This window comes from Trachymyrmex cornetzi, unplaced genomic scaffold, assembly GCF_001594075.2.
Source record: "Trachymyrmex cornetzi isolate Tcor2-1 unplaced genomic scaffold, Tcor1.1 scaffold83, whole genome shotgun sequence".
In the NCBI taxonomy this organism is placed as follows: Eukaryota; Metazoa; Arthropoda; class Insecta; order Hymenoptera; family Formicidae; genus Trachymyrmex; species Trachymyrmex cornetzi.
Genome location: NW_017300169.1, coordinates 265,214 through 279,208, shown reverse-complemented (window position 1 = coordinate 279,208; position 13,995 = coordinate 265,214). Strand labels below are relative to the sequence as shown.

Sequence of the window (13,995 nt, the reverse complement as noted above, 5' to 3'; positions counted from 1 at the left end):
TTCCGTAATCCGTAATAACTTAGCGGGAGTCGCAGAGGAACTCTTTAGCTCTAAATAACTCTTTATTATAAAGTACTCTTGAAAACATTTCACTTTTATTTGGAAAAGTATTTTCTATCTCTTACAGTTTCGACAATATTTACTTTGAAAGAAAAAAACCTATTTCTTTGAAGGGGTGTTTTATCCCTTAAAAGTAAATTAGAGGACGTATAAAAAATATGTGTCGCTTATTTTTGCCTGGAGAACAACATATTAAAAACTCAGAGGGAAATGGTTGGGTCCTTTTCCTTATAAATCGTATATAATAATAGGGAAATAGGTAGAAACATAGAGGTTCCTATATGTCTGAACATATAGGAATTGATATAAAGTTCTTCCCATCTTTCCTATTACTGCTACTACTATGACATCTTGCATTTGCTTGTTATTGGCTTTATTTTTACAATTAAACATATGACTATTATTTAATCATATTTACCTTGTGAAAAGTACCCTCTGCATTTGAAATTTCCAGACTCTCTTTCAGCATATGTACCATATGGTTCAAATATTTTTTCGAAAACGGAGGTTCGATGATTACATTGCGTCTCACCGTGAGACTGATAGCTCCGGCAAGATCGAACACATCACCAATCATTGAAGCTACATAAGAGCGATATTTGCTAGCGGCTTTATTCCAGATCGTTATTTCTGCCATATAGAAATCCGTGTAAACGTTAAAGTTCTCAGGATCAAGATCGCAAGTAAAATTTTTTAAAATCCTATACTCCTCGGCGCTCAGACCGACTCTAAAATCCGATAGCCAATCGAACAACATTGAGCATGTGATTGTAGTATTACTTTCCAATGTTGTGACAATATGATCATCTATCACAGGATCAGATAACCCGTTCACCAACGTCGCCAAAATAAAAGGTAACTGATCGTGAAAAATAGTAATAGGAGAAATATTATCGAATCCTAACAAGGACAATAAACTGATCTTTCCTGTACCTGAAAAATAGAACATAACAAATCAAATAGTCATTAATATTTTAATTTTCAAATAATCATACTTCACAAGCGTTACTTTTTTTGTAATAATAATTATTATTTAAAAATCTATTTACCGCTTTTCAATATGTCAGTTATAATACGTGTGCTTTTGTGAATGACGTTAGATAAATATTTAATAAAAATCAAAATACGATCAGTAACGTTAACTGATGGTTTCCAAATTTCATTTGCAGAAAGATCGCTGCCGAAAGATGCAATCCCCTTGTCAATCTCCAAATCAATGTGATCCAAGGTATTTCTTAAACAAAAATTAATGCTTTTAAAATAATTAGTACAAATTAAAATATAAAGATGTCTCTATAATATTTCTTTTTTAACTAGATTAAAAGTTTAAATTATTGTAAAATAAAATAATTTTGATCCACAAATTTAAAAAAATATCTTAATAACACTTACGTCCAAAATTGAAACATAAGACATTTTAAAACATTTTTAAAACATTTTAAAAATGTTTTATATCCCAATTTTAACATCTATATATACTGTCTGCATTATCAAAATCTGGGCCAAAGTCACTCCATTTTATAGTACGATACTTTCACTAGACTAATTACTAATATAAGATGTAATTTATATACTTCCAATCATGTTGCATGCTTGGAAATCTCTCCTCGATAATGTCATCCGATTCTGTCGCGAGTGTGTTAATGTATTTTGCCAATTTCGGTTCTTCTGCCAAAACAACATCTTTAGCGTTGTTTATCAGATCATCGAACTTTGTCACTAATCGTCGAAATTTCGTGTAGCCCAAAGTCCAGTTGAATGGCGGCAAATCTACATTTTCATCATGCTCAAACTAAAAATTAATAAACATATGCTTAATATAGCTATGAATTTATAACTTAGGATTGATTATTCTCAAATTTATATTATTTTTTATTATAATTTGTTAATATTATTTATATTAATCGGCAATAGCAGTTTTTTACTTGTGAAAAAGAAATAATCATATTTGATTAATAAATATATAATTAAATAGAGTAGAAACTCACAATTTTTCGGACTCTCATTATCACCGGTTGCTCTCTCCACTCTTTGATAAAGAGACTTGGGTCGCATGCGATTCTTTCGAGCTCTCTAACAACTTCCTGACTTCCGTTTCTTAATTCTAACGCAGCGCCAACACTTTTGTTCATGATGCAGGGCCATATTATCTCATGTTCTTTGTAATCATCAAGAGCCGATATCTAATAGCAAAAGACGTTCACGATATATTTCATAGAAGTTCCTTGAAATTTATCGAGCAAGATATATTTGGAAAATGCCACTTACAAGAGGTACCGGCCGCAGAGTTATCATGTCGACTACATCAAGAATGACCGGAGATAAATTTCTTAGGAACGTGCTGACAAGTATCTCGGTTTGTGGCATCTCCTGCAAAACATCAGAAAGCTTTGCCACGTGATCGCGATTCTGGATCTGGTCAATGATCTTCTCGATATTATCGAAGATCACCGAGGTCGCCCACGCGAGCCCGTAAATGTTCTTCCAATTTTTCTTCGTTTGGATTCCGAACAGCGGACTCTCCATCACGTCAAAGACCTTGCAGGTTACACCTACGCTGCAGACATATACAGTTGGAAAATTTGTATTAAAGGAGGGTGCGACTTTCTTCATGATCGTTCGAGGATCGTTTTATTTTTACAGTTTTATATATGTATTTTTCTTCATGGAAATCGAAAATTATCATAACGCTACTCTCAAAGAAAAATTAATACATTTTGTGTGTGTGCGTGTGTGTGTGTGTTGTGTGTGTGTTGTGTGTGTATGTGCATGTGTGAAATAAAGTTAATAAAATTCTTATTAACATTTCGTTACAAAATCGTTGTCAGTTATATGCTTCAATCATTTAAAAATTAATTGAGAGTCAAATAAAAAACGGGTTAATGCGGCCTTATAAAAGATCTTTGCGCATTGAAAATTTTTCTTACCTGATCTCCCACGCGTCTTTCGCCGTTATGTTCGTCGTCCACGAAGTCTTAAAGTTCTGTTTTAATTTATCCAATTTCTTCAAATTATAATGTTGATCCTCTTGATGCACAAGAGTATCGATATATTGATAAATCTCTATTATCTTCTCGTTGAAGGCAGTCCAATTAAATTCCTTCCGCCTGTAAGTGGCTTCCTCGTTTTCAATGTTGGTCACGTTCAATTCCAGATTCCTTTGAACAATTTTGGATAGATAGCATGTCAATTCCTTCAGAATCGTACTGTTCGATTCCTTAGGAAAATTTAGCAGTTCCGGCGGATTCGATTCCATGCAGTACACTTGCGTGAAATTAGAATATTCTAGGATCTGTAACGTCTGTTTAACGAAGATCGTATTGAGATGTTAAAATCTAACGGTATACAATCAATTATATTATGCAAAATCTGAAAACCAAAACAAGATTTAATTATATTTTAAACCGACCTTTTTTTTATCCGTGGTGGTAAGATAAAACGTTTCGATTAACTCAGCTTCGTGTTGGCGCACTTCCTCGATCCAACTAGTAGGATTACTTCGTATGTCTTGCAAAATTGTTTCAGCTAAAAAATCCATATTTTCCAGATCTGGCTTGACGGATATGTACGATAAACTGCGTTGTCCCAACATCTTTGCTATGCTGAGATGAATTCCCAAGCTAAAGAAAAAAAACGTTTATGCACAAAGTTAAAATATTTTATAACTTTTAATTTGAATAAATATATACAAGTATCCGTATAAGTAAAATTTATATTGCTTAAGATTTTTATTCGTTCTTTCCTTACTCACATATCTAATCTTCCTTGATGCTGCATTTCGTTGAAAGTTTTTTTCCATTCGTCGCTGATTTGGAAAATGCTCCAGTTTAAATACTTTATTTTTCGCGTATCCAGATAAGTCACGAATCCCTTGACATTTTTTACAACAGATGTTAAGTTTGCATTTTCGATCTTGACTGGTCGTTTGAATGCCATGGTGACCATGGTCGATAAAGTATTCGTTACCTGAAAAATGTGATTTTTTTAATTATATAAAAATTAAAACAGAAGTTATTATTTAATCGTCAATCAATTGTTATACATACAATTGTCCCATATTTTTCGAACTCAAAACTGTTATAGACATCAATAATGAACTTTCTTCCGTCACTATCGCAGAATAATTTATTTATTTCATTAGATTTATCTTGAAATTCAATATAATTCTCGAATATCTCTTTCATTGTATCCTCTTGGCAAAACACTTCATCAAGTTTTCTTTCTCTTAAATTATCTACGAGACGCTATAAGAAAAGTTTAGAAAAGCTTTATTAGCCTAATTAAAAAATAATAGTTATTAAATTGTTTAAAGGAAAATACAATAATATTGTAACATATAATAAATATAACAAACCTCCACAAGATCTAATCGCGATAAAGACCGAATAATCGTTCTGTATACAGTAGGTTGAAGATTTGTCAGTATCTTTTGGACCAAATTCTCATGTCTTTTAGAGATCTCGTATAATCTCCTCAAAGTATCTTCGTGAAGAATAGCAACGTGATGAGTCATTTGCACAATGTTATCCATTAACGATATCATATATGTAACTGAATTTACTATGTTTTCGGAAAAGAAGTTTTTGAGTCCATCAAAAACTTCGGCAGCTCTGAAAATTAAAAATGAATATTACGGACAGTTAGATATTAGTGATTTATTGTTATGTCCAGAAAAGATACTTGCAATTTAAAGTTATCTGCATGGCGATTCAACAATTTATTAGTGAGCTTCATACCATCCTGCAGGATCAGAAAGGATATATCTAATATCTGTGTGATATTTTCATAATTATCTGCACTCGAGGAGAAAGTCGATATTGCTCCGCGCAACCGATTTATCACAGTGAAGAAGTCATCTGGCGTGGAATTGACTTCGTGGTTTTTCAAAACTTCCTTCACTATCTTCAGGAGTTGGTTTATTTTCAAAAATCCACTCCGAGCGATCGGCCAATCTCGTTCGTATGCAAATATGGGATCGAGAACCACGAGGGCTTTATTAATGCTGAAATTAAAGCGCCACGTTTATATTCTTTGAGAACTGTTAATATAGCTTCGAAAGATTTACTTGAAGAAATGGGTTTAGAAAAACGAAACATTACAAATCGACTCACAAGTTTAAATCAATTTCCTTGAAGGTTACATTTTGAAAGACCAAAATTATTTTCGGCAGCCATTCACGGATCCTCAAGTACTCGGGTATATATTTCTTAGCTGTTTTTAAATCGAGGATAGTTTCTGCTGCTCGTTTCAAATCCTGGAAGAAATTGTAATCGCGAAATTTCGCCATCGCGCGATCGACCATCTCTAGTAAATCAGTAAAATCCAAGTGTTTTGAAAGATTCTCCAAAATATCAGGGATTGCTAGCGGATCGATGTTACAAAGAACATTCGAGATCTCCGTAATATCCTCCTCTTTGGATGGAATCAAATATTTCTTTAGGCTTTCCGGGGAACAAATGACGCCGTCGATATTAGTCGAACCAAAAGTTTGAATTAGCTACACAGTTAAAAAATTTATGTTAAATTTAGCATATTTTACGTCATCATAATTATGTTAGGAAGTAACACAAATATTATTATATGTAAAAAACAAAAATATAACACTGATACAATTTGTAAGCAAATTATAAAAACAATTTCTTCAGTAAAATTAACATTTTATTCCTTTGTCTTAGAAAATTTACGTTTTAATATATTATTTTTATGTTAACTGTTGACCTACTCATAAATTGTATTATTTTAACACTAAATATTGAATATTAATTTAACACAAAATATTCAAATAACGTAATCACATTATGTTAAATTAACACTCGAACGTGTGTTAAAAAATCAGTACAAAAATGTTACACCAGTTTTACATAAATACAAAATGTTTTTACTATGTATAGCAAATAAAAATTAATAAAAGTAATTTTTTCGTGCTGCGAAAAATAAATTTAAGAAAAAGTTGTACATTTGCTAATATAATTGTTTAGACACACACTTGTTTATGCAAGACTAATAAAAATAATTAGGTGTGAAAGAAATAAGTCTCAAACTAATTAATAGCATATCTGTTTAAGCAGATATTTAATTACTTACGTATATTAATTTGACGGATGACTCAAATAAACCGTCGATTAAACCATCCCTTGCTTTCGGCATATGAGATCTCAGTAAATTCTTAATTTGATCGTGATTGTTGAACAAGTCGCCTAAACGGATTCCCCTATCTGTCAACATATTCAGATATTTAATTGTTCAAGTATCGAGCTAAATTTTAGATCATTTTTTATGTAATCGTACCGAAAATTGCCTTAATCTCTGGCTTGGTGAGTACTTGCGCCATCGATTTCAAGAGTTGAATACTCTGCGGCAACGTTTCCACAGCGGAGATAATTGTTTTGTTATTGAGCATCGGTTGCAGTTCCACGACTAAAGGACCTAAACTATTATTACAAAGAGAGAAAAAAAGAAAGAATGAACATTTCCGAATTTTAACGAATTAACGATACAGTCATCAGAGTAAAAACTAACGTGGCATTTTTATATGTGGGTATCTTCTCGTATTTCGACAGCGGATCACAGGGATTTCCGACACTGCATATGTAACTCTGCATGAAAGGCAGAAGGCCGTCTTGCGGCATCGACCTCGCAGGAAATTGACACGTCGGATGATACTCTGGATCGTCATTATCGCGCAATGTGAAGAGAATCATAAAAATCACTATCGGCCAGAAAAAAATTAAGGCCAAAATTCCCTGAAATTATGTCAAATGATTTAGACGAATCTATTTGATAAAACGTAAAGCAAATATAGCTTTTTTATTTCGAAAGTAACATAATTGAAAAAAAAAACTAAATTTCTTAGTAAAGAGAAGAAACTATTTTTTAACTTAATAAAAGATTATTGACTAATCAAATAATATTGGCAGAAAGATTATATTCTTAACAAGATCAAATATCATTTTTGTCATTTTTGTTTTGTAACCCTTAAAAACTATCTTTTTTGAATTATAATAATCTTAATGATATTTTTTTAAAATCCTTTTTAAGTTGTAATGATTTTAATAATTTTTTTTAAGTAAAGTTAGTTAATTTTTTATTTATATGCTAATGTTTACTTAATTTATTCACGATAATAATTCGAAAATTACGTTTTTTGAATTGTCACTTTTGAAGTAATGGAGCAATATCTCGTTAAATAATCGGCTAACTTACTGGTTGTCGCTTTCGAATGATATAGTTCTTCCAAAGAAGAAGTCCGAGCTGGTCGATCCTCATTTTTAATGGAATTCAGCCGTGATATTTAACGCTGTAAATTATTTCGAGATTTTAATAAATTATACAATCTGATTTGTAATTAAATGTAACACGAATAATAAAATAATTTAATTTTTAAATATTATTTTGAAAACAACTGACCTTTAATATAATATCTTTTCCATATTCAATTTTACAAAATTCTATAAATATACAATCGCTTTGCTCATGCGATTCCACGAATTCCTACACGCATTTACGTTTAAAATCTATCTCAATGACCTTACAGTGAACTATTACCAGTTACGTACACCGATTATCTAAATAACCTGGAGGAAATAATAATATACTCGGTTTGTGCTGATTCGTACAAACTTTTCCACCTAGCAAAAGCAAGCACAATAGAGAAAATAATAGATATAAACAATATTGATATAACAAACGATAATAATTTGAATATAAAGGAATCTCGATGTTTGAAAAAAATCGATGTTTGGATAACTGGATCTCTCTCACATAGATAAAATATTATCGCAATCTAACAAATACATCCAATATTATTTGCATTTTATAAATGGAGACATTTTTCATACAAATCTATTGTTTCATTAGAAAAAAAAATCATTCAAAATCGCAACAATGTTTTGCAGACGCTTACGAGTCTCGCGACGAGATCTCGCGCTTATAAAACTGTACCGAAAACCTTTGTGCGATACAATGGAAAGTTTCGCGAGCTCGCGTGCGACCGTGTACTTTTGCCATCTAAGAGTGCTCGAAATGTGTGGAATTCACTTGAACCGAGTACACTCGGAAAAATGGTGCTAGTGAATGGTGACCTATCAGAAAATTTTATCGCAGCATGAAGAAACAGCTGAAAATTTCTCACTGTTAGCTGGTGGAGTTGCATTCACATCTTACGTATCCATTACTAAGCAGCGCAATCATGCGAGTAGCACCGGCGAATCCACTTTCATTGCAAATTCAGGCTTGGGGATACGTGGGATATAAGTAGAACTTCAAAATTGTTCCGCTGCATAAAGAGCAGGACAAATGAAATCGACTAACAACCGTTAAAATTACATATCCATGCGATATCCGTACGAATATTTTATTCCAATATATTCGCGTTACGAAGCAAAATCTATTGTTTATGCGTATTTTATCCTCTCATCGTGATGATATCACGCTCAGAGGATAAAATACGCATAAACAATATACGCTGTTAAATTCATAATGTTAAATTATATTTGATTTGAGTTTTTTAATTATTTTTATATAAGTCGTCACTGCTCTTTCTCGACACATTAATTTAATTAAAACAATGGAATTAAATGATCTAACTCAAGAAAATTAAATTTTAATCAAATTTAATCAAATTTTAATCAAATTTATTATTTATTAAATTTATTATTTATTATGCGTACGTAATGTGTGTGTGTGTGTGTGTGCCTGCGCGCGCGTATGGACGCTGTTTACTTTAAAATTAACAAAAATGGATTACATTTGGAAACACATGGAAGTTAAATATAATAAAATGTTATTTTTAACTCAAAGGATTGGGTTATTCTCAAAGGAACCATTGTTCCTTTGATAACTGATCAGTAATTATTTATATTACGATACGAATGTATTATTTTACATTTTTACAAGACAAAAAGTTCTTGTTTCACCGCGTATCTTTTCGCTTAGCAACCTGCGATGGCTAATAGCTATCTGCTCTAGCGACACTACTGTTTGGTTCCACTTTGGGGAAAGCATCCGATATTTCAATAAGATCTGTGAATTGCCCATTGTCCTATCGTGGCCGGAGATCCGCTCTGCCGATCGTTCCACCTAGCACACGATCCAAACTCGACTAGTCCTATTTGTCAAACTTTGAATACCTGACTAAATTTCACGCTCTCTTCTAAGTCCCTCAGGTATAAGGGTCTGCGTTCCACGAAGTCCGCTTTAACCCTTTAATGCACACCATTGTCATTCGTGTCTTATATATTTCTTTTCTTTGAAATACTAAGATATATATATTATCAAGAAATGATAATATTTAAAGAAATTATAATATTTATTTCTGATTTTTTTTTATAAATACACAATTTTATATACTTTAACATGTTAAAGTATATGTAAGAATTAATTAACAATTTCTGTATACTCTTATAAAAAAAGTAATGAAAATTAATATGAACTTGAACGATAATGTAAAAGAACGATAATAAAGGATCAGAAAATCATCATATGTATTAAAAGAGTTCATTATCCAAATACATTTTCTTTTAAATAAAGATTGTTATTGCAGCAAGCAATTGCAAAATTGAATACGTACTGCAACGCACGTTATCGTCACTTCATCAGTTGAAGTTCAAACCTAATTACATTAATTCAAAAAAATAACATTACAAAAACGTTATAGAAGCAGCGCCTCGCGAAAATAGGAGGGTAAAATTTACGTTCATCTGCCTACATCGAAAATAGAATGTTTGCATTGCGAGATCCAACACAAATTCGTATATACACGAGCAGCGTAACTAATTTGCGTGTCCATCGATGCAGCTGCAGCCGGAAATGCGTACTATTCTGTCGCGTGCTGCACCGACGACAGGATGCATTACAGAGATATGGAGCAGTGAACCGAGCGGTGGTTCTCGTGCAAGGATAAAATGCGTATCAGAAATAAATGTCCTGTCTACATCAATCTCCTTCCGGGGAGAAATTACAAATGCAAAGCAACGTGCTTTCCAGCAAAGGCTGGAAGAATTACGAGGGTCATTTATTTCCTGTTATTAGCCGCAATTAGTTTCAGTTCATGAATCTGTTATAAAATTATTAAAACGTATATATTAATAATAGTACAGAACGCTTCAAATGAGTTTACATTGCAAAAAATTGAATCATATTGAATAAAAGAGATTAACATAAATATTGTTTCTTTTTCACGAAGATTTCTTATTACATAATTATGCATAAACAATTAAACAGTTGCAATAATTTGGCGTAAATTACAGAAATTTTTATGAAATTGCAAACAAACGGAGACAATTAAATCTAATGTCGCATTTTATTAAGGAGATTTTTGCAGATTTTTTCTTCTTAATCGCACGACCTCCAAATTAATCAGCATTCACAGTCGCGTATATGACGACCTGTCATTCGTATACGATTACATGAGTCCCTCATGAGATAACGAAGATCCGTAGTAATTATTGATTTGCTAATCCTGTGGAAGAATATGTCATTAATGTAATCGCAGACAATGCGGCTGCACTTACGAAGAACTATCATGGCTATAATACGAAAATACAACCGTGCGCTGTCTCAAATATTCTACAACACAATTTGCATTTCATACACTATACTCAATGTAAATTGAAAAACAATCATACAATTGGAAGATTTGTATTAAATTTAATACATTTTTCACATGTCCCAAACGATCCACTCCAATTTTTGTGTTAATTTAACACAAAAAGATGAATAAGTTGAAGTAATATAAATATTTTGTATAAAAGATCAATACAAAGATGTAACACAATTTATAAGCAGTCATATTTTTTCATTAATTTGACATATGCTAAATTAACATATTTTTATAAATTTATAAATTTATAATATATCAAATTAAAGCATTTTATTCATTTATCTCAAAATTTATATTTAAAAAAATATTATTTTCATATTATTTGTTCACTTGCTCAGAAATGGTTATTTTAATACTAAGAAATATTCTCAATATCAATTTAACATAAAATATACCAACAACATAATTGCATTATATTAACTCGATATTCGAACACAAAACGTTAAAAATTTGACACAAAATTTTAACAAAAACTGAGTGTACCGTTTCTAACCAAATATAAAATGTTCTTATTGCATTAAAGAGATAATTTGACAGAAAGGAAAATATAAGAAGAAAATATGTGTGTTACTATTATATTTATCATTTTTCTCGAATGATTATTCAATGTAAAAAAAACTTATTTCATGTTTCTTACTTATTCTTTCACGAAGGAATCATCCCCCACCCCCGCCTCTCTCTCTCTCTCTCTCTCTCTCTCGAAAACGAACATGATTTACTCAACACTCTATATATTACATGTGAACAGATAATATCTTGCTGCTAATGGAACACAAATACAGACATGTTTGAGGAACACTTAGTAATGAGGCTCGATAATATCGTCTTGAGAGTTTAAATGAATATATTATCAATAAGATCAAAGCCGTGCGCTATAAATTATCTATACAGTGTGTTCTTGAAATTGTGCGCTTCCTCTAGAATTCTCAGATCACACTCTTTATTATAGTTAAACCTCATCTTTAAGCGTAAAAGCGATAAAATGCAATTCAACCCTGCTATCTATTTGAGTCTATTTGATCTAAAATGTAATTTATTTTCTTACTAATATTTTATTTAAAAACATTTATCTCTGATATTTGATGACTTCATGTATTAATGTAACTTCTTTTTTCTCTCTCTTTGTGAAAATTTTTTTTTTTAATTTTTTTAAGTTTTTTAAATATACTATTTCGCACGATACAATCGTATAGTAAAGAATCAGGATCAATAAGTTCTAATAGATAATAATCTAACAAATAATTCTAGTAGACAATAAATATATATTCTAAGCCAAAAGTTTTCAAACACTTTTTAAAAATTGACATTTTTAGGATTACTTATTCTTACATTTTTCTCACAAAACACGTGTCTTATTATTAGACTGCGGAACTTTATGCAAAATACTTAACTGAATATTAACTCAAACTATAGAAATCAAAGCCTTTACACGGTCTAGCTGGATCTTAATGCTTGTATGATTCTTATGTGAATTTATATACTACGTATGTAGTCCCACAGAAACGCGCGCCGAAAAATTTCCGGTCTTGAAACGCTAACTCTACTAAACTACCGCAGTAATATCACGAGTTAAAATTGACTAGCAATTTTTAACTATTTTTTGATGCTTATTCGCATCTTCTAAACGATCTTAATAATGATGAATAACATATTAAAAACTGTAAATAATTAATTCTTATTGCGAAAAATATTACCTCGGCCGGGAGTCGAACCCGGCGAATATTAACTATCAGACAGTTTTAGCAGTCAATCGTTGTTCGTTAAAGAGTTATTAAAAGATGATGTAAAAAGATTGAGATTGCCATCTGTAAATTTACAAAATTGCAAAATATGCATTTTATGCAAAACATTCAGTTAAGTATTTTGCATAAAGTTCCGCAGTCTACTTATTATTATCTGTAGAATATGTTAGCAAATTAAAAAAAAATAAAATAGTGTTTCAAAGGTGCACGATTTGACGTAGAATAGATTGTAAGTATATAAAGTCATTTTAAGGAGAAAAAAAACATGTAAAATATTAACTTACTTTCAATAATACAAATTAGTACAAATTCAGTTGTATAGATTTTTTCCTTTATTTTGTTTTTTTATGGGCCTGCCAGCTTAAATATTATCAACGTCATTGTTTTCTTGGAAATAACATAATATAGAATTATTTTTGACAGTACAAAATAGTACAAATTCAATCGTATTAATTTCTGATATTATTTTTCTTTTTTTCTTTTATTTTGAATTGATCCTGCTAACTAAGCCAGCAACGCCACGATTTTTTTCGAAATGGCACACGGTACAAAATTATTATTAATAGTACAAAATGAGTAAATACTAAAAATTTCGATAGGCCCGATTTGATTCTGCTAATTTGGTCCTGCTAGTTTTATAGAGCTCCTATCGAGAATGGTTACGATACATTCAGCATTTGGCACACTTATGTTTGATGAGAAATGTATTATGCACCCGCGTTTCCTTTGTAGATAAATTCGCAGTCACATAACAGAGTGGAACGAAATTATGATCTCTCACAAAATGTGCTGATAATGAGATAAAATTGATATTAATATTTGCATAGTTTCTATCGACTATAATCATCATAAAATTGTAAATATGAGTTAATATGAGTTCTTTTGGCATTTTATTCAATGACCGTGAATTACGAACCGGTTATGTGAGCGAACTTCTGGTTTTATGGAAAGTCGAGCAAAAAAGAGGCATTCCGGTCCACGTGCAAAGCTTCGTTTATTAATATTCTACGAACAACGTACACTTTCACTGGTTCCGTGTACAGTTATGCGATTGCGGTAGCGATTACGACGTCCGAATAAACCTGAATCATTTCGTAACAATCGCCGCGTTCGACATGTGAAGACTTATAATTAATGATATCTTTTTTATGCGCGCATTTGAATAAAATTGCACTAATAGATCAAAGTGCCTTACCGATGGCGATTAAAGTTCGCTACTCATCACTACGCACAATTGTGTAAAAATAATCAAACACAAAAAAGATATTAATCATGATTTTTCAATATATCATTGTTTTCTTGACTGATAATAACGATTATATTGTTGATTATGCATTATGAATTGTCGAAGTTTGTTAAGCGAAATAGTCGACAGATAGTAATGAAACTTTATGTGACTAATGAAAGACGAGATTTTATTCGACTAAAAAAACGAGATGTTCATGCAACTGCAATAAATCAAATCATTATGATTTAAAAAATCTAAAAACTAATTTTTATGTCAAATTAAACGAGTGTCAATGAGTGCGGTTACAACAATGAGTTCCATCGGACGCGTTGCATCGGTTCTTCTCATATTTTCAGGTGAAAATC

At 31.4% G+C, this 13,995-nt stretch overlaps 1 protein-coding gene across 1 annotated transcript in view; it reads right to left on the bottom strand.

Moving 5' to 3' along the window:
• Window positions 1-13,995, bottom strand: part of ldd (lipid droplet defective) — a 50,614-nt gene that overhangs the window by 30,566 nt on the left and 6,053 nt on the right. Inside the window, exons 2-17 of the mRNA XM_018519522.1 lie at window positions 7,264-7,357; window positions 6,580-6,803; window positions 6,349-6,491; window positions 6,145-6,275; window positions 5,172-5,557; window positions 4,742-5,062; window positions 4,415-4,670; window positions 4,107-4,304; window positions 3,812-4,026; window positions 3,470-3,680; window positions 2,988-3,361; window positions 2,329-2,617; window positions 2,049-2,243; window positions 1,635-1,852; window positions 1,110-1,294; window positions 479-993 (exon numbers count right to left, since the gene is read on the bottom strand). Of these exons, the coding sequence (XP_018375024.1) occupies window positions 479-993; window positions 1,110-1,294; window positions 1,635-1,852; window positions 2,049-2,243; window positions 2,329-2,617; window positions 2,988-3,361; window positions 3,470-3,680; window positions 3,812-4,026; window positions 4,107-4,304; window positions 4,415-4,670; window positions 4,742-5,062; window positions 5,172-5,557; window positions 6,145-6,275; window positions 6,349-6,491; window positions 6,580-6,803; window positions 7,264-7,326 (3,924 nt within the window). The 5' untranslated portion in view covers window positions 7,327-7,357. The remainder of the gene's footprint in view (window positions 1-478; window positions 994-1,109; window positions 1,295-1,634; window positions 1,853-2,048; window positions 2,244-2,328; window positions 2,618-2,987; window positions 3,362-3,469; window positions 3,681-3,811; window positions 4,027-4,106; window positions 4,305-4,414; window positions 4,671-4,741; window positions 5,063-5,171; window positions 5,558-6,144; window positions 6,276-6,348; window positions 6,492-6,579; window positions 6,804-7,263; window positions 7,358-13,995) is intronic.